Raw genomic sequence first — 19,987 nt, 5'->3', positions numbered from 1 at the left:
GATAAGAATAAGAAATATTCACAATTAAAGTAAAATTCACGTCTATCATCCAAAAACTTATAAACATACAAAATGTGACAAATAAAAAAGTATCTAAATCATTATTCAGAGTTGGCCTAATACTGACATGTGTTGGAATTAGCTGAAAAAGACATTTGATCAGTTGTTAAGAATTTTTCAGATGTTCAAAAATTAAGTGAAGATACTGAAGATACAGTATAAAATTTCTGAAAACGACACCTACCACACTTAAGCTGAAAAAATGATACAATGTTAAATCAAGTAGAGATTGGTGATATTGATAAAGAAAAAATCACTTAGCTAGAAGACAATAAAACCCATGGCACATATGGAGACAGAATGAAAACCAGGATTAGCGTCACCGAATTGTGGGCAAAGCTCGGGTACCTTAGTATGTGCCGGAATCTCAAACTAGAGGAGTCAAAATCATGGTTAGCGTTATTTTGAATAGGAATGAAAAGTAATGCTCAACTATGTTCATGGCAGCATTGTTTGTAATAGCCAGAACCTGGAAACAACCTAGATGCCCTTCAACGGAAGAATGGATGAAGAAAGTATGGAATATATACATATTAGAGTATTACTCAGCAGTAAAAAACAAGGACTTCTTGAATTTTGCATACAAATGGATGGAAATAGAAAACACTATCCTGAGTGAGGTAAGCCAGACCCAAAGAGAGGAACATGGGATGTACTCACTCATATTTGGTTTCTAGCCATAAATAAAGGACATTGAGCTTATAATTCATGTTCCTAGAGAAGTTAAATAAGGTGAATCCAAAGACAAACACATAGGCATCCTCAGGAATATTAACCTTCATCAGGCGATGAAAGGAGACAGAGACAGAGACCCACACGGGAGCACCGGACAGAAATCTCAAGGTCCAAATCAGGAGCAGAAGGAGACGGAGCACGAGCAAGGAACTCAGGACCACAAGGGGTGCACCCACACACTAAGACAATGGGGATGTTCTATTGGGATCTCACCAAGGCCAGCTGGCCTAGGTCTGAAAAAGCATGGGATAAATCCGGACTAGCTGAACATAGCGGACAATGAGGAATACTGAGAATTCAAGAACAATTGCAGTGGGTTTTTGATCCTACTGCACGTACTGGCTTTGTGGGAGCCTAGGCAGTTTGGATGCTCACCTTACGAGACCTGGATAGAGGTGGGCAGTCCTTGGGCTTCCCACAGGTCAGGGAACCCTGATTGCTCTTCGAGCAGATGAGGGAGGGGGACTTGATCGGGGGAGGGGGAGGGAAATGGGAAGCGGTTGTGGGGAAGAGGCAGAAATCCTTAATAAATAAATAAATTTAAAAAATAATAAAAAAAAAGAAAAGTAAGCCTGTAGACAAGCCAGGGAAGCATGAAGTACAAGGAGCGAAGGAAGCCACACCAATGGCCAGGGAGAAAGAGCAGCTGGTACACAGCAGGACAAAAGCAAGGACGGCGACAGATTCCCCACCGGAAAGATGGTAGACGGAAAGACAGCCGCACGGCCTTTGCCACGCTCCCAGGTCAACAGCAGCGAGATAAACCTTACATTCAGCCTCTTCCACGTCGGTCGATTTAGTTTCCTTCCTCACCACTCAGGAAACAACTTTCAGTATAATATTGAATGAGCTCACTGAGTGCAGAGAGCCATCCCTTGTTCCCAGGAATAGACAAAATAAAATATTTAAAAAAATATAATAAGAGTCGATAACTTGATTTTCTAATTACCCTGCCATCATCTCTTCAGGGGTTAGAGAGTAACACGGAGTTTAAATACTTTGGTCAGGAAGATGAATCTTGCTTGAAGTTTACATCTTATACAGAATAGGCAGTTAAAAGGAAATCGGGACTTTTTAAAGTCACCGATTTTAGAGTTAATTCTAAACAGTCCTCAGTGTTTCTGTTTAGTGTGTGGTTTGGAGTTTCATCATCATCTTTTTTTTTTCTACATAGGTCCCTCAAGACCCACTGAAGTTTTATGATAAGATTTACTTTTGCCACAGCTGCCAGCTGTATTTGCCGTCGGTGGAATTTTCTGTGTCGCCCACCTCGCATCGTGTGTACCGCTGCCGTCACTGTGTGAACCTGGAGAACGAGATTCAAAAGCGGGAATCGTTTTTGAAGTACAAGTGCCTGCTTCAGCGGCTCTACTTCGCAGAAGCTGACTATGGGGATGACTCTCAGATTGCTTTCCTCATGCAGGTATGATCGATCAATGGTGCCAGTCATGACACGCGCTGGTCAGAGAGGCTGTCGTCTAAGGGGCTGTACTGACATGAAGTTTGATCCATTTGAATATAGATCTGTCTGGGGAACATTGCATAGGATTTCCCAAAGCAGACAGCTACTGCAGTCCTGGGTGACACGCAGAGATGTGCCCTTGGTGTTTAAGTTCTATACTATGCTCTGAAAATTCACTGGTACATCAGACGTCACATCTTAGAAAGGAAGGCAGATGTTTGAGAAGAGTGACAGCAAGGATGATGGAGTATGCTTGCTTTAGGAGACTGGCAGTCACAGTCAGAGAATGAGATGTCCCATTGCAGATTTCATGTGGGTGATGTTGAAAGACAACAAATTTTGGGCTGTGGTACAAGAAAGGAAAGTCTTTTGAGTACCATTCCCCTTTAAAAATTCATTCAACAAGACTTAAGTTATTTTTTCCAATTCATATGATGATATTGAAACCATTTATTTAGAAGAAAATAAAATTACTGTTCAAATTTATTTTGGCGTGTAGCTCCAAGATATTAAGTACTTGACCGAGAACATCTGGTCATCCCAGTCCGTCCTCAGCGCCTGGGATGATCTCAACGACCTGGTCATGGTCAGGTGGGACAAGAACGTGGAGTGGTCTCCCTGGAATTGCATTCTTCTCACCAAGGATGAAGGGGCCGCTCATCTCAAGCTAGAGAATATTGAGCAGGTAAGATGCTGCCCTCTGAAAACTTAACTCAGCCAATAGGGTTATAGCCGGCATTTTGAGTGCCCTTTAATATACCCATGACAGTCTAAAGAGTTTCTGTTGAATCAAGAGACTCATATGTGGGGTGACAATAGCAAAATATGTGGATGGTGTGTTTGTTTCTCAGGTGTGAAAATTAGAAGGATGATAAGTATATGGTGTGTAAAGATGAGAGATTTAGACATGTAAGTATCTAACATCATATTGCTTTCGTCTAACAAGTTTAAGCATATCCATTTCACAGCAAATTCTGTAAAGGACTTGGTTCTTTTATGTGTATCTATACATTTAGTACCTATATTAATGACTGTAGAAGACCAGAAGTTTGATAAATATTTGTCAAATAATATTTAATTTTATGTGTGTGTGTGTTTGTGTAGTACAGCTGGTGGAATGTTATCTGGTGCATCCACTATGGAAATTGGTATGGAATTCCTCTACATCCTAGTAATGGAACTACCATACGATGCAGCTATGATACTTCTGAGTATATGCCTAATGGAATCCAAGACTGAATACCACAGAGAGACCTGTGCACAAGTTTTCTGTGGCACTGTTCACCACAGACAAGATATGGAATTAACCTAGGTCCAACCAACTGATGAATGGACATACATATGCTTGTGTTGTGAATTAGAGTTTTATTCAGATCATAGTGTTAAAGTAAGTCAGACGTGAAAAGACAAATAGCATCTGCTTTCTTCTACATATGAAAGCTAAAATTTGAAAATAAAAACCACATAAAAGTAGAAGAGGGACTATTTGGGGAGAGGAGGATTCAGCAGTGCCTGGAGAAGAAGAGAAGAAAAGAGGTGGGATGAGCAGTAGCCAAGTGTAAGGCATTCTTGTCTGAAGATACCAGGATGAAACTTACTGGTTTGTACATTAACTTAAAAACATAAGTGTATTGATATTTCATTTGTATTTTAATAAATAAAGCTTGCCAGAGAGTGAAATAGCTCCACCGGTCAGCCTTACTGACTAGGCAGTGTTGACACACACCTTTATTTAATCCCAGTAGTCACACTAGTTGCCATAGAAAATGGGCAGTGCATGCCTTTAATCCCAGCCTAGAGAGGAATATAAAATGGGAGGAGACAGCTCTCAGACACAGTCTCGTTCTTAGATTCTTGGAGGCAGGATCACCAATTCAGACTGAGGGAGAGGTAAGAGCCAGTGGCTGGATGTTTCATTTTTCTGACCTTCAGGTTGAATCCCAGTATCTGAGTTTTTACCAATCATACTCTACATAAGCCCCCAAATAAGTAAGTATCTGTATAATGAATAATGTTTATTATCAATATATAAATATTATGGAACCTAGAGTTTGTTCTTTGATTTATCGGTAGGAGTCTGCCTAAAAAAGTATTCAGTTGTCAAATAAATTCTATTCAGACTTTGTGATCTAAATAGCAGCCATACTGATGAGATTCCATCCTCCGTTTGCTTGCATCGAACTAGGAGTGGAAAACAGACTGCCAAACTTAACTGCTACTTAATTTCAGCAAGTTACAAGATGAAATCTGTAACACGTTCTGATGAATAAACTTTAGGGGCCCTTGAAGCATTCCTGGAGGGCTTCACTGACACTCAGCAAGTGCAATTCCAAGAGCTGGCCCAGTTCTCTCTCGATTTATTGTTGTATCTTTAACGCCACACACAAGATGCAGCTAAAGGAGAATAAAGCGATGATATCAAATGCAGCCATTCTGAACAGTGCTGTCCCAAGACGCTCACTGCTGTTTGTTTGTCTGTTTGTTTTTTAAAGGAAAGTTGAGGAAATTACATAAAGAGAGGAAATTTCTTTTAATTTTTGCCTTTTCCAATAATTTTCGGGTTCTAAGAAGCCAGGCTGTGAAAAAAAAATTCACTCTAGGGATGGAAAGAAAGGGCAGAAAGAAATTGAAGCTGTGTTAAATGTTATATTTAGTAAACTGAGCTGTTTCATAAATATTTAATCACTAGAAGCACAGCCAACACTAGCAATATCATTTCATCTAGGGCCCCGCGATGAAACTGAAATTCATTCCCAAAGCTGATATTTCGGTTCTTCTTCAATTAATCCACACAGCTCCTTTGTGTACCTAATCAAATCACCGAAGTCTCAAATTAAATGTTCCATTCAGGAGTGTTTCTAATCTCAGGATGCTAGTCATTCTGAATTCTGCAAGTGGAGCAGAGGCTCTCGTGCTCGTGTCAAGCCTTTGCCTCTCTCAACAGCCTCCAGGCTGTGCCGTCCTCTCCATTTTGTTTTGAATAGTTAGCGTTCCTGCAGCGAATCAAAGCATTTCCAGAATCCCTTTTATAAGATATATATACCTGTTTCCCCCAAAGCAACAACAGAGCAAAGAAACGAACAAAGGCAACCACAAAACAGCAACAGCAATCCCCACCATAAGAAATGCTCCCCAACCCCCCACCCCCGAGTATAAGGTGATCTCCATTCCTTGCAGTGAGAGAGAAGAAGGACTTCTGAGTGAGGAACTCTCTCATAGCTGGCAAACTGGATGAAGTTAGGCCAGTGACTCCCTAAAAGCCATCTACCATGTCCCAGATTCTTTCCTCTGTCACTTCACTGTTAAGCTATGCACATGAAGACTTAACTCTCTCTGCATTGTGAAATTTTAAAAATGTGGAGTTAGCAAAAAGAATAAAAGTTACACTGACCTCATGAAGTAGGATTGGACATATCTGTTAATGCTTTAATGCTTTCATTTTCTTATCTATAGCAAGGAGATGATGCTGTCTCACTGTAGTGAAGTTTTTTTTTTTTTTAAATGAATAGACACTAGTGATCTCCACTTAGTGTCTGGCATTGGCTATGTTGGGTAATAACTCTGTCTCTGAAAGTACTGGGAGCCAGGCAATTCCCACTGCACGTTCTTAGAGTTTTCTTTGACTTTCCTGGTTGGCCTTATAAAGGTTCTACAGTGCAGAATGCCTTACTCTCAGAAAATAAATTTAAAGGAGACACAGGTAGCATTGTGAGTGCGTGAACAGACATCTGATTGAGAGCATTGAAAAGAATAGCTGATGCTTATTAATTTAGGCAGAACTTACTTTGGATTGCTTTGGTGGCATTTCATTTGTATTTTAGTAAATAAATCTTGTCGGAAGATCAGAAAAGTAAAACAGCCACACTGGCCAGCCTTACAGACCAGGCAGCAATGACACACACCTTTAATCCCAGTAGCCACATTAGTTTGCCATAGAAACCAGGAGGTAGTGGTACATGTCCTTAATCCCAGAACTAGAGAGGATTAAAAATGGGAGGAGACAGCTCTCAGTCAGTCTCATTCTGAGGTTTCCTGGAGGCAGGATCGCCATTTTCAGACTGAGGTCAAGGTAAGAGCCAGTGGCTGGCTGCTTTGCTTTTCTGCTCTTCAGATTGAACCCCAATATCTTTCTCTGAGTTTATTACTCATGCTACCACGTGTCAAATATCGTGTAAAGTACTAAGTAGAAAAAGAAAGACAAAGAAATGGAATGAGCATAAGTTTTCATAGTTTCAGTTGCATTTAGGTTCAACTATAATAAGACAGTGAGAAAATATATCATGGTATAATCAAACCAGAATTTGTCTTACATAACGAGGCCAGGAGTGGCAGTTCTCAGCTAGGGTGGCGTCTCCAAAATGTTTTCAGAAACTCAGCCTCCAGCCTTTCCCTCAGTGACCTCTGCCCTCTGGCTTTCTCCCTCATGCATATGGGGTCACAGTGAACGATGGTAGCTTCATCAGTGCCATAGCTGCCTGCCCAGGCATGGCAAAAGCATCGGGTGGCTTGATACATGAGTCCTTCTAAGAAATCACCTTAACATGCCTTTTTTTTAAGTCAGATTTGTCCAAATGTATGCATGTGTAAACATATATAAATTTGTCACTTGTTACATGCCACTGGACTAAAACATAGACACCTGAAAACATCCTACCCTACATCAGGTAACTACTATACATACAGATGGAAGGGGGGAAGGGGGAAGAGTATAGAATTAATAACAGTATTAACTGGGCCTAAGGGGGAGAGAGAGAGAGAGAGAGAGAGAGAGAGAGAGAGAGAGAGAGAAGAGAGAGAGTTCCCTGGTAGACTTTACACTGAATCATCACAAGAACTAATCTCTGAAAGAAAAGAGACATAGTGAGAAGAAAAGGTATTCTAGATTGAATATACTGATAAATGTAGCTCTACTAAAATAGTAAGTAAGTAAATAAATAAATAAAGCCATTCTAAGACATGGCCATGATTCATCTGGCAAAATATAGATGTATGGCTTTCCATAGAATTTTATTTTCTTTTATTTGCAGGAATATGGACGCTTTTTTATCCACAAGATCAAGCACAAACACATCCTGGCTAAAAACTATTTCTCACAGATTCCAGTGTTGGCTTCACTTATCATTGAAGATAGTGAAGTAGAAGATATCAGAAGTAAATACTGCACAGACAAGCCACCTAAAGTTATAGAAGCCCGAGGGACTGTACTTTAGGGGGTTTCAGGAATACCAATGGTAATGAGCATTTTGTTCTCTCTTAAGAGAGTAATACAGAGGTCATGTAATATGGAAACCACTTTTATGATTCCATTAGTATTTGTTTTGTTCTGTGCACACAAACCTTTGTTGGATGGTTTTATTAAATTAATCTGTAATTTATTTCAGATTAATAGTTAAATAGAATATTTTAATCTATTTTCATGTTAAATCAAAAAAAGCCTAAATGCTTTATAGTCAAAATACAACAGCCAAACAAAACCTTGGCTTAACTTTCAATGAAAATAATTTATTTAACATATACTTTATGAATGTAATTATTCTCTGTACATACATGTATTTTGCTATAAGTATTTGAATTATTTTTACTTTTATTGTCTACTCTTGCCTTTTAATTGCATAATCCAAGAAAACACTGTAAACAAACCCAAATCTGCATTGCATGCCATGAAGCAAGGAAAACAGTGGAAATGTTTGTTATGGAGGAGACTTTTTGTTGGAAATGTTGGGATTCTGTAAGAAGTATCAACTTGATGGACTTGGTCACATCAACTGTCAGCCCGCTTCTCAATAAACTCAATAATCACTTTGACTCATATCTGTCTGGAGTGTGCGATGAATAGCAATGCATCCAGAGACAGCACACTCCCAATAGCATGGTTCAAGAAGGGTTTATTGACCAAAGGACCTGTTCTAAGACATGCATGCTGCAGAGAAACAGAAGGAACAGCATGGAGGTCCAGGGCTAGAGCCACACACATTGCATTCATCCTACAGCCTTCCATGTGCTTGGAGGGGGAGAGAAGCTAGGGAGCCTGGACAGAGCGGAAAGGAGATAAGTCAATCACTGACAGGACCGAAATCATTCCAAGATGACTTCAAGAGCCAGAAAAGAAACCCTCAGTTTCACACTTCCGCTTTGCTCCTGTTGCCTTCTTCAATGGGAAAATCTCGAAAGAAGCAAAGAACCAAAGTTTACGTGGCTTTAGAGTAAAGAACAGGATAGATAATGGTGAAACAGATATGGGGGACTAAATAGAAAACATTGGGGAAGAAAACAACTGAAAATGGGGATAAAAATAATTTTTTATTCTTATGTCACAGAATTATAGAAAAACATGTATTCTAATCTTTTCTAAATGATGTTGTTCTTTCAAGTATGGAGATTAATAAATTCATTATAAATGTTTGTTCCATATAAACATTTGCTATTTTAGCAACAGATATCTATCATATCTACAACTTTTCCTTACACAGCAAGAGCATGGCCCCTGTCAATTGCCGTTAAGGAAACAAACACTTAGAAGAAAATTCTGTAGTACTTTTTGTTAATACTTTTTATTAATTTGTAGTACTTTTTATTAATAGTCCAGACAACCTGAGAATTTTTTTAAACAAAAAATTCCAGTTGAGACCAGACTAGAACAAGGCTAATCATTGATATAATGGGAACAACAATCATGGACACAGGCAGGTTTACACAGAAATATGAATAACCAGATTTTTTCAACATAGCTCAGGAGAATTTGTCATCTCTGAGGAGAACAGAGAAGGTGGGGAGGCTGAAATAGCCAGGTAGGGTCAAATGAAGGATTTTTATGAGCTTTCTTGACTCCCAGGTGAAGCCATTGGCTAGAACATTGGCTCCTAGGAATGGAAGACAAGGAGTAAACAGAGAAGGAAGTAAATGCCCAGAGCCTGGTAACTAAAGGTTTGGATATTCATTTCCCCAGATCAGCTTGTTGCTTTCTGTAAAGTTTATATAGCAGTATGATGATTAAATGTGAAGGCATGTTAGAGCTGATACTAAGGTAAGGGTCTTGTAGGAAAATCAAGGTGCAACCTGTTATGAATCAGCCTGTACACTGGAGGAGCTGCAGATCATGTCCTTTTTTTTTTTATCAGTATGAGAAGAGCATGCTTAAGAGTACATTTTATAAGGATTATATAACTGTAAAATATGAAGTGAAAGATAAGTCAAGCTCAATTTACGTTCTTGCCTTGGATACAGGATTTAATGTGTTGTATTGACGCTATGAATATTACCAGATGTACTTAACTGAACCCTATACTAAATATGGCCTCTACCCATAATGGTTGGAATGGAGTGGATCTCTATGTGTGTTTTAGGGTTCCTATTGCTGTGAATAGACACCACGACCACAGAAGCTCATAAAGGAAAACGTTTCATTGGAGTAACTTACAATTTTAGAGGTTTATCAGTCCATCCTCATCACAGTGGGAAGCAAAGCAGCTGTGACTATGAAGGCCTGGAGGCAGACATGGTGCTGGAGCTGAGAGTCCTACATCTTGACCCAACAACAACAGAAAGTAAACTGAGACACAGGGTGTGGCTTGAGCATATCTGAGACCTCAACGTCCAACCCCCTCCATTGATACATTTCCTCTACCAAGGTCATACCAACTCCAACAAAACCACACCTCCTAATAATGCCACTCCCTGTGAGCATATGGTGGCTAATTACATAGGTTGTTGTTGGATGTTTGTATACTGAGTGAAAATGTACTGCTGTGATTGGTGTAACAAAAACCGGAACAACCAATAGCTAGGCAGGGGTTATAGGCAGTACTTCTGTGCAGAGAAAAAAAAAAAACTCTGGGGAAAAGAAGATAGAGTCAGCAGCTGACATGATGGAGGCAACATAAGCAATATGGCAATATGAGGTAACAAACCACTTGACAGAACATAGATTAAAGTAAATAGATTAATAAGTTATAAGAGCTAGCCGGACAAGCCTAAGCTAAGGCCAAGTTTTCTTAATTAATAATAAGTCTCTGTCTGTGTCATTATTTGGAAGCTGGTTGGTAGGATAAAGGTTCATTACATATGGCATTCAATGTGGATGCTCGAATACCAAAAATAGGGTTAGAGAAAGCTAAGGAAAGTTCTGGACAAGAGGATGTGGATTTCTAGTCCTATAGTCTCTCTGCCAGGGTAGTGCTTGGTGATGTACAGAGATATGACCCACCAGTGCCATGTGCCAGTGCCATATGCTAAGCTGAGCAGCATAGCAGCAGACATGGTAGTTTAAGATTTGTCTCATGTGGTCAGAGGATGCTTTAGGTAATTAATAAAGTCAGGCCCAGATACGAAATACCTCTAAATAGGTACAATATGTGTTTAAAAATGTGCTTAGACACCAAAGAATGGAAAGAAAATAAATACAAATGGTCATAGAAAAAATGACTTAAAATGATCAAATGAAGTCTTTAAAGAAAGTATAAAATAATTTTTAAAAATGAAAATAAGCCTCATAAGGATGGTAAACAAACATGGCGCCTGGATCCTGTATGGTACTTTGCTGACTTTGAATTTTTTAAATGGTAATGTACAAAAAATAATAGCTGTTCAGAGGCATTGGATTATGGAAGTTGCTAAATTAAATCAACCTATATATTTTTAAAAATGTCTTAATTTTGAAATGGAAGTCAGATAATATTTTGCATTGGGGGAGAGGTTATGCCTTTGTTTCCATAGGATTCAAAAGTTATGGTCCTCTTCAAAATTAATGAAAATCACATTTGATTGGGGGTATATCTCATGAAAATCTTGGCTACAGACATAAAAAAGAAACCAAGAAACATTATAAGACAGGTGGCATGTATACTGTTCCTTCTATATAGGAACAGCCTTGAGACTGTCATCCAATCTCATCGACATGATAAATCTTGTTGGGTACAGAGTCCTCATGACTTATTCTTACACGCCATCCTTTCACATGCCATGGATAGAGGTTTTGTTATACAGTCCAAATGGACTTATAAAGTCGACAGATGCATTTTATCTGTTCAAACAGAAAACAGGAAATCCTTAGCTAACTTTTGTACATTGCACAATCTATACTTGTGTCAATGACGATACATATGTTATCTTTATAAGTTTGTGTGTTTTCAGAACAAAAGGACCAGACACCAATGAAGACAAAAACCAACCAAACAAAAAAATCCCAGGTGTCTCTGTTACAGTTTCCGCAAAAATCTACATCTAGAACAACTTTAAAGCTACTGGCTGAGATGATCCAGCCTCACAAACTATTCCAACCAAGGTTTCAGATAAGCTCTACACTTTCACAGCATTCAGAGATTAAACAAAAATAATATAGCTAGATCCCCCAGGACTTAACCATTATCTCAGTTTCCTCAGGTTCTACAGATGCTGTCACCCACAGACAACAGGAAGCAGTCTAGAGAACATAATGCCACATTCCAAAGAGGTAGGGTGGGTGACTTTTGATAACTTGGTAGATTATCATTGTTTGGGGGGATTGGTTGCAAATTATTACTAGTCATGGTCAGGGAGAAAACTAAGCAAAAGTTGTGTTCAGGAATCCCTTTTGAAAAAAAGGTAACAAAGGGGTGACATAAATGATGGAATAAAAGGGTGGATTGTTGAGTCTACTTTAAAACAGCCACTAGTCTCAAATATTTACAGTGGTCTGGATTTTTGCATATTGATAAAATAAAATTTAAAATTATTTTTGTTAGGAAATACTCTACATAAGTTTCTATTCTTGTTTAAGATATTTTATATTGATATAAATTTAGGATTATTTTGTTATATACACACATATGTATGTGTGTATGTTTCTACCTTTGTTTAACCTATGCAACTCATTTAACAAGGTAATGTAAATTTCTAGTCTTTGGAAGTTATTATTACGAACTATTTAGAATAATTAAGAAATACAGATTAGTAGTCATCTAACAATATTGTGGCAATGTTAGGCATGTTTTCAAGGTCAAACAGATATATTTTAGATATCCAGACACTTTAAACACTTTAGAAACCTACAGTGTATGTCATTTAAGATGTTTTAAGAACCTAATGCTTAGCTGGGCGGTGGTGGCGCATGCCTTTAATCCCAGCACTTGGGAGGCAGAGGCAGGCGGATCTCTGTGAGTTCGAGACCAGCCTGGTCTACAAGAGCTAGTTCCAGGACAGGCTCCAAAACCACAGAGAAACCCTGTCTCGAAAAACCAAAAAAAAAAAAAAAAAAAAAAAAGAACCTAATGCTTTTCATGACAGTAAGACATCTCTGCTCCTGGCAGCACAAATTTGCTTCAAAAAATGGAGATAACTATCAAAGAACCTCCATATAGAGTTTGTTTTCATTGTGGCAAAGCCAGCCACTGGGCAAGAAGTTGTCCTTGCCTCAACTGTTGACAGTATGCTGCCCAAATTGGACAAGTAGGACACAAAAAGGTGACTGCTGACCTTTGCTAAGACAAGGTAGGACAGTGCTTCAAAATTTCCTGCTTTACAGAAAAATCTCCCAGGAAATCTAGGTCTGTAGGTTGAAGATGGATACTCCTACATCCAAGAGGACACTTGGGTGACTGTCCAGGCAGTCAAATGTTTCTGTCATTTCTACAATTTTGGGAGCTCCTTGCTTTGCACTTTCTGTTTACTCAGGTAATATTATATTCTTCTTGGGTCTTTGATGGGGAATGAAGACTAGATAGTATGATTTTCCTTGTTACCAAATTCAGGAAAAAAATATAATAAGACATATAGAAATATAAAAGCTTACATTATTTATCTAAGAAGATGTTTTTCAGTCTAAAAAGATACTTTTTTAGGATGGTAATACATGTTATGATAAAAATGATTTAGGAGTAAAACTTTGGACTCACTAACATAGGAAAGTCAATACAGTCCTTTCTCTGAAGTTGCCCAATACATATGAACTAAACATTGTGAATGTAATTCTTACTTGATAATCGTTCCTATTGTATGCAGTTTTACTATGTTAGAGTTAAAACCTTTTCTTTTTATTTAGACAAGAAGAGGGAAATGTTGTGGAATATTTGTACACTGTGTGAAAATGAATTGCTGTGACTGGTGTAATAAAAAGCTGAACAGTCAATAGCTAGGCAGCAGGTATAGGCAGGACTTCTGGGCATATAGAGTACTCTGGGAAGAAGAAGACAAAGTTACCAGCCAAATGCTGAAGAAGCAGAATTTGAGTAATTCAGAGAGATGGGGCAATGAGCCATGTGATAGAATATAGATTAAAATAAATAGGGTTAATTTAACTTATAGGAGATTGTAGGACAGCTTAAGCTAAGGCCAAGCTTTCACATTAATAATAAGTCTCCATGTCATTATTTTACAGCTGGCTGGAAGGACAGAGAAAGACTCATTACAACCTAGGCTTTACATAGATGTAAATGCTACTCAGGTCTCAAGAGAAAGTTAGAGTATCATAGCTGCAATCAGGCTATGGTGTCAACTACAAAATTGCAGTTACAAGTCCACAATATCTCCACTATTTGCCATATATCTTCCAACAGTGAATGTTTTCAATTTTCAATAGGAAAAAAAATGTATCATAAACATTTAGCCTCAATGAGGCAGAGATATAGCCAGTTTTTATTACATTACCTTGGGTTTCTTTCAACTCCACCATTTCTTCTGTTAAACCAAAGAGACTTTGATTGCCTTCATATCCCACAAATATCATGCTGATCTATTATATTACATGCTATATTGGCTTTAGTAATCCTGAAACAGCAAAGAACCTTCAAGTCTTAGTAAAATGTAGGATGCCAAAGTGTGGGAGATAACCATGGGAGTTCAGTAGCTCAACACACAGGCTGGAGTGATTAAAATCAATTTCTAGGTAGAAATTACGTATCTGTTTCAGAGTGAGGTATGATGAGCAGAGTAATACTTCTCATCCCAAGGCAAAAGTAAGTTGAAAATTGCAGTTGCCAAATAAAGCAAGATCATTGGGAACCCAATTCTTCAGAAATGAAGATCTTTTTATTTCTACTATCAGGTAAAGAATTTTGACTGTTGTGGATGGCTGGGGGCAAAGAAAATAAGGAACAATCTAAGGAACGAAGACATCATAGATATCAGTTAGGCATGCTCTATCATACTCAGCTAAGGCCAGCACTTGAGCAAAGAAAAGGCATTGTAGCTATGCAATCTTTCTTACTACTTGGGACACCTGGCAGAACAGATGAAATAGTATTGGCCGTGTTTGTATAGAAGAGAAAGGGGCTATGTGAAGCTTCTGACAAATTCTATTCAGGACAATGGGATTCAAGAGTATAGGAGTCACCCCTTGCTTTCTGCTGCCAACAAACATTCTTATTACTCTGGTCATCACTACTCATCACGAACATAAGAGACTGTTGTCAGGTTATCTAATCATCATGCTGAGTATACTTAGTAAACCATTCTGTATCATCTGTAAATTGTTGATTGGCAGGTATATCGTAGATAGATAGATGATGCATTAGATAGTATAAAATAGATATAGATTTACTGATGCCCTGTTAGTTCAGAAAGATAGATAAATTGTGTAAAGAAAGTAGTTCAGAATCTCTTGGCATACTATACTTTTTCTGTAGTTTCCATTTATTTCTCAACTAATAGTTATGCCTTCCAATAGCCCTTTGGTGACATTTTGAAAATGAGCTGTTTTTACAGAATATCTGTATACCCTGTATGTATACTTCAAGAGAAGGTCTGCTTTAGGGTTGGGTCTTCACACCTGCTAGCTAATATCTTTTTCCACAGAATTACTGATTTTACTCTCAGAAGTGTCTTGACAAATGAAGCAAAATAGTCCAATAAAAACCCAATTATGGCACTCTACCTAGTTGTCAACATTCCAACAATGGAGTTCAGTCTTACATTGGAGGCCGTGTATGGCTGCAACCATGGGTCAGTACATAGTGCACAATGGGCAAAGCTTCTCCACTTCTTGTTTTCTAGCCTGTCTTCAGAATACACAGATATGTGCTTTGTTTACTTTGCCTATTGCTGCAATAAAAAAGGAAACCCTGACAAAAGTAAGATAAGGTGTCTTAATTAGGGTTTCTATTGCCATTAAGAGACACCATGATCACAGTAGCTCTTATAAAGGAAAACAATTGTGGTGGCTCCCTTACAGTTTAGAGGTTCAGTTCATTATTGTCATGGTGGGACATGGCAATGTGCAGGCAGACATGGTGCTGGAGGAGGAACTGAGAGTTAATACATCTTGACTTGCAGGCAACAGGAAGTGTTCTGACTCACTGGGCGTGGCTTGAGCATATGTGAGACCTCAAAGCCTACCTGCACAGAGACACACTTCCTCGCAAAACATCACATCTACCTCAACAAGACCACATCTCCCATTAGTGCTGCTCCCTTTGGGGGCTGCTATTTTCTTTCAAATCACCACATAAGGGAAAGGGATTTGTTTTCAGCTCAGTTGGAACTTCTGTCCCATGGCTGTTGGGAAGCCAAAGCAGCAAGAGCTTAAGGCCCTTGGTCACTTTGTGTCCTCTGTCAAGGGGCAGATAAATGCCTGTAGCTCATTGCCAATCTCTCTCTCTCTCTCTCTCTCTCTCTCTCTCTCTCTCTCTCTCTCTCTCTCCTTAGCTCTCAGTCCAGTATCTCAGCCCAGGGAATGGTGCCACCCAAAATGTAGGCCTTCCCATTTCAACTCAATCAAAATAACCCTTATCAGACAAGCCCAGAAACTCATCTCCTGATAGATTAGCCAGTATTACTTGGAGTTAGACTCAAGCTGAGATTGGCCTCTTTCTATATTATGCCACATATCCCATGTGAAGAATTACCATTGCCCAGCCCATCAACCTTGGAATTAGCTACTCTGGAAAGTATTAATGTTCAGGGCAGAACTTCCTTTAAACACACACACACACACACACACAACAATATTCTCATTGAATTAGAATTTGAGACCCCACATAATTCTTCAGAGACTTGGTTAAGTAACAACTATTTTCTAAGAGTAGGTGATAATTTTCATTTTCCACAGGTTGACACTTTCTAATATCTGGTTGAAAAAAGAACATGTTTTCATTTTTTTTTGCTGCAGCTTATTTTATTCTCATCATTTTATAAATCAGAGTTCATGGGAAAGCAAAATGGTAACTTACATGGTGTGCTATGGGCAACAGAGTATGCTGCTTCCCTGGTTCCAAGAGCAGCGTACAGGGGAAATAAAGCAGCAGTATATCACAGGCATGTTAAACCATCATTTTAGACTTCAAAATATTATAGTTTGCAGAACAGTAACATATATTCAAATATGTTACTTTTGCAGAAGGAGATGTTAAAAAAGAGTTCAACCAAGGAAATAGTATATGGAATGATCTTGGCTTAGAGAAAGTTTTGACAATATTTTTTTTTACCAACTAAATATAATTCACTGAAGATACAAAAAGTAACTTGTTATGTTATGTGCATATAAGTAAGACACTAAAATATTATCAGTTAATGACAGCATTATATATGGATACTCAAGTTTTAGTCTTAATGAATTAGAAGGAAATTTTTTGTAAGCACTATGCATTTTTGTAATCAGGAAAGGAAAACACAAATTCAACTGTGAGCCAAGTCTTTCAGATAGGAAGAGTTCACTACAGTGACAGGATCAGCCTCTTCCATGGCATGGGAATAACTGTTCTAGAATATTTATGAAACAAAGGTTGAATGTGAGTTTCCTCACTCCCATGTACAGAGCAGAAGTACGATACAATCCTAGCATGCACATGGTAACATTGATGCTCTAAGATTCTAGAGAGCGGACATGCCTATACCATATCAAAACCAATTAACAGTGTATCAAAACTGAATTCAGAAATGTTTAGTCATTGATGGCTTGACTGACTTGGTGTGAACCAGAGTATGAGGGATGCAGAAACACCAGACAAGCACTGCTGGAAAGTCTCATGCTCAGTAGTATCTATTTTCCAGGCTCTGCATGAAACAGTTTGCTGGAATTTCGTATTGCATGTCACTGTTTGACTGTGAATTGATTTACACACAATCCCACCTAATGAGAAGAGATTGGTGTTGGAGGTTCCTGCTAATAGCATTGCTATCAGAGGCATTCTGGGATTGCCTTTTGTTGTTGTTTTATTATTTATTTATATTTTAAACATCTTTTCTTTTCTAATACACTACATCATAACCACAGCCTCCTCTCTCTTTCCCTATCCTACCTCCCCTCCTGCCACTTCCCTACTTCCCCTTTTCCCCAGATCCACTCATTTTCTGTTTCCCCTTAACAAAGAGCAAACCTCCCAGGAATATCACAGCATAACGCAGCATAACAAGATGCAATAAGATGAATCCAGCGTTCTGGGATATATGTTCTTTTGCTTCTGCTCATTCTAGTCCTATAGGTTTGTCAAGGATAGACCAACTACAGTGTACATACATTATATATGTGTAGTATGGAATAGTAATTATACCTTGGCTGTGAGGTCTAGTAATCTATTATCCATATGATAAAGAAAACGACATAGACTGTAGCACATAAACTCTTGCATTCTTTTCATACTTTCTTATCTGTGATATGAGGTTGGTTATACTTTAGCAGCAGGATTGTTAAAAAGTTAGAGAACATACACACACAATACATATATGCACGCATACATGTGTATACATACACAGACACATGTGGAAAGGAGGGGGGAGGGGGGAGGAGAGAGGAGTGGGAGGAGGGGGAGAGGAGTGGGGGGAGGGAAATGGGAAGCGGGGAGGAGGCAGAAATTTTTTCAAATATATACATATATATATATATACACAAATATATACATATATACATATATATATTTCTAAAAATCCCACACTAGCTCAGAATTGAGAAATAGATGTTTATTTATTAAGGGGTAAACTCACAAATCAGAATTCTCTGCTTGAATGGAGAACAGAGACTGAATCCAGCAATCTGGAAGAGTAGCCGGGGAAGAAAGGGCAGACGCAGGCTCTGCATCAGCTTATATAGTATAAGAGGCCATGCCCCAGTAGGCGAGTAACCACAAGCTGTAAGATTTTCTACAGCATTCACACACACACACACACACACACACACACACACACACACACATAATTTATATGGGACATGGGCCATATATGTGTGTTAAATGAATGAGTATATGCGTGTCATATGAATTCTCATTGTTTTGTTTTCTTGTTTTTTGTTTTTGTTTGCTTTGAGACAGGATTTCTTTGTGCAACTGCTCTGGAACACACCCCGTAGACAAGGCTGGCCTCAAACTCTCAAGAGATCTGACTGTCTCTGCCTCCTGAGTGGATTAAAGGCACACATAACCACCACCAGACATTATTTTCATTGTTTAATATACAGCATGTGGGTTACAGACTCAAGTGAAATGTTTGGTTCATTCTTCCAGTGGTTTGTGACCTAGTTAGTGGTGTGTGTGGTTGCCTGCAGCAGACAAACACCATGGTATGGTGGAACTTTCCTCCAAAGCCCCTGTGTCCTACTCCACCCAAGTGTCTTCCCTTGTCCTTATTATTTCCTTGTACTGCTGAAAAGAGACGGTACGATGCTCTGTAGAAGTGAAGTTTCCAGGTGAACAGCTACCTATGAGCAGCTGCCCATCTTCTGCAGCTAGGATAGTTACACACACTAACATGTTTTTTTTACGAACTCTCTATGCCATTTCCCCAGTCAAAACTTCCTCAGCTTCTTCAGAACTTTATCTCCAAATGGATTGTTGGGTCTCTCCTCCCCCTCAGCACGACTCCCCGCTAATGCATCCATTTGGCAGTCCCCAAGGGTCTTCCTAACCTGCATTTATTGTTTCCTAATTATAGGCAGCTGGGTAATTTTAAGAGACAACTCACTAATCACTCTTAGCTCATTTGCGAAGCCAGTGATTCTTTCAAACTTCAGGGGACTGATTTCTTTTCAAAACAAAGAGCTATAGTCTTAAACTTTCTTAGTCTTTACTATTTCACAAATATTCTGTAGCAAGGTATAGATTCTAAAAATATCAGTGATCAAAATAAAAATTATATACAGTTCCATTTTTATGTGACTGTTTCTAAGATGAACAGAATTCGTCCATTAGAGCTGTCTCATTATTGTATGAAACTCTTATTTATTTATTTATTTATTTATTTATTTATTTATTTATTTATTATGTATACAATGTTCTGTCTGTTTGTATGTCTGCAGGCCAGAAGAGGGCACCAGACCTCATTACAGATGGTTGTGAGCCACCATGTGGTTGCTGGGTATTGAACTCAGGACCTTTGGAAGAGCAGGCAATGCTCTTAACCACTGGGCCATCTCTCCAGCCCTGTATGAAACTCTTTACTTTTTATCTTTTTTGTTTTCTTTTCTTTTTTTGCTTTGTTTTGTTTTCGAGACAGGGTTTCTCTGTGCAGCCTTGGCTGTCCTGGAACTCACTCTGTAGACTGGGCTGGCCTTGAACTTAGAGATCCACCTACCTCTGTCTCCTAAGTGCTGGGAATAATGACATGAGCCACCACCACCTGACTAAAACTGTTTACTTTCTATTATGCACAAATAAATACCGAGGAATGGATTTGTAAGTTGAGAAACACCTGTTATAGTTTGCCTTGAATAAAGAATATAGAATTCCTGTTTGCTAAAGAAAATTTTATTCATTTTATATTAACAATACAGTGTTGCAGTTATCTTTAATGGAGAGAATTCTAGAGATACTAACAATCTCTCCAGTAAGTCTA

General features: G+C 38.6%; 1 protein-coding gene across 1 annotated transcript in view; it reads left to right on the top strand.

Annotated features, from left to right (window-relative positions):
* Iqub (IQ motif and ubiquitin domain containing) overlaps positions 1 to 7,467 on the top strand; it is a 74,193-nt gene extending 66,726 nt beyond the window's left edge. The window contains exons 10-12 of the mRNA XM_041675378.1: positions 1,970 to 2,218; positions 2,757 to 2,942; positions 7,285 to 7,467. Of these exons, the coding sequence (XP_041531312.1) occupies positions 1,970 to 2,218; positions 2,757 to 2,942; positions 7,285 to 7,467 (618 nt within the window). The remainder of the gene's footprint in view (positions 1 to 1,969; positions 2,219 to 2,756; positions 2,943 to 7,284) is intronic.
* Positions 7,468 to 19,987: the final 12,520 nt, after the last annotated feature.

Source organism: Microtus oregoni, unplaced genomic scaffold, assembly GCF_018167655.1.
Source record: "Microtus oregoni isolate MIOR12 unplaced genomic scaffold, Mior012 000026F_ref0000081, whole genome shotgun sequence".
NCBI lineage: Eukaryota > Metazoa > Chordata > Mammalia > Rodentia > Cricetidae > Microtus > Microtus oregoni.
Note: the sequence above shows the minus strand (reverse complement) of the source record. Positions and strands in the feature narration are given on the sequence as shown.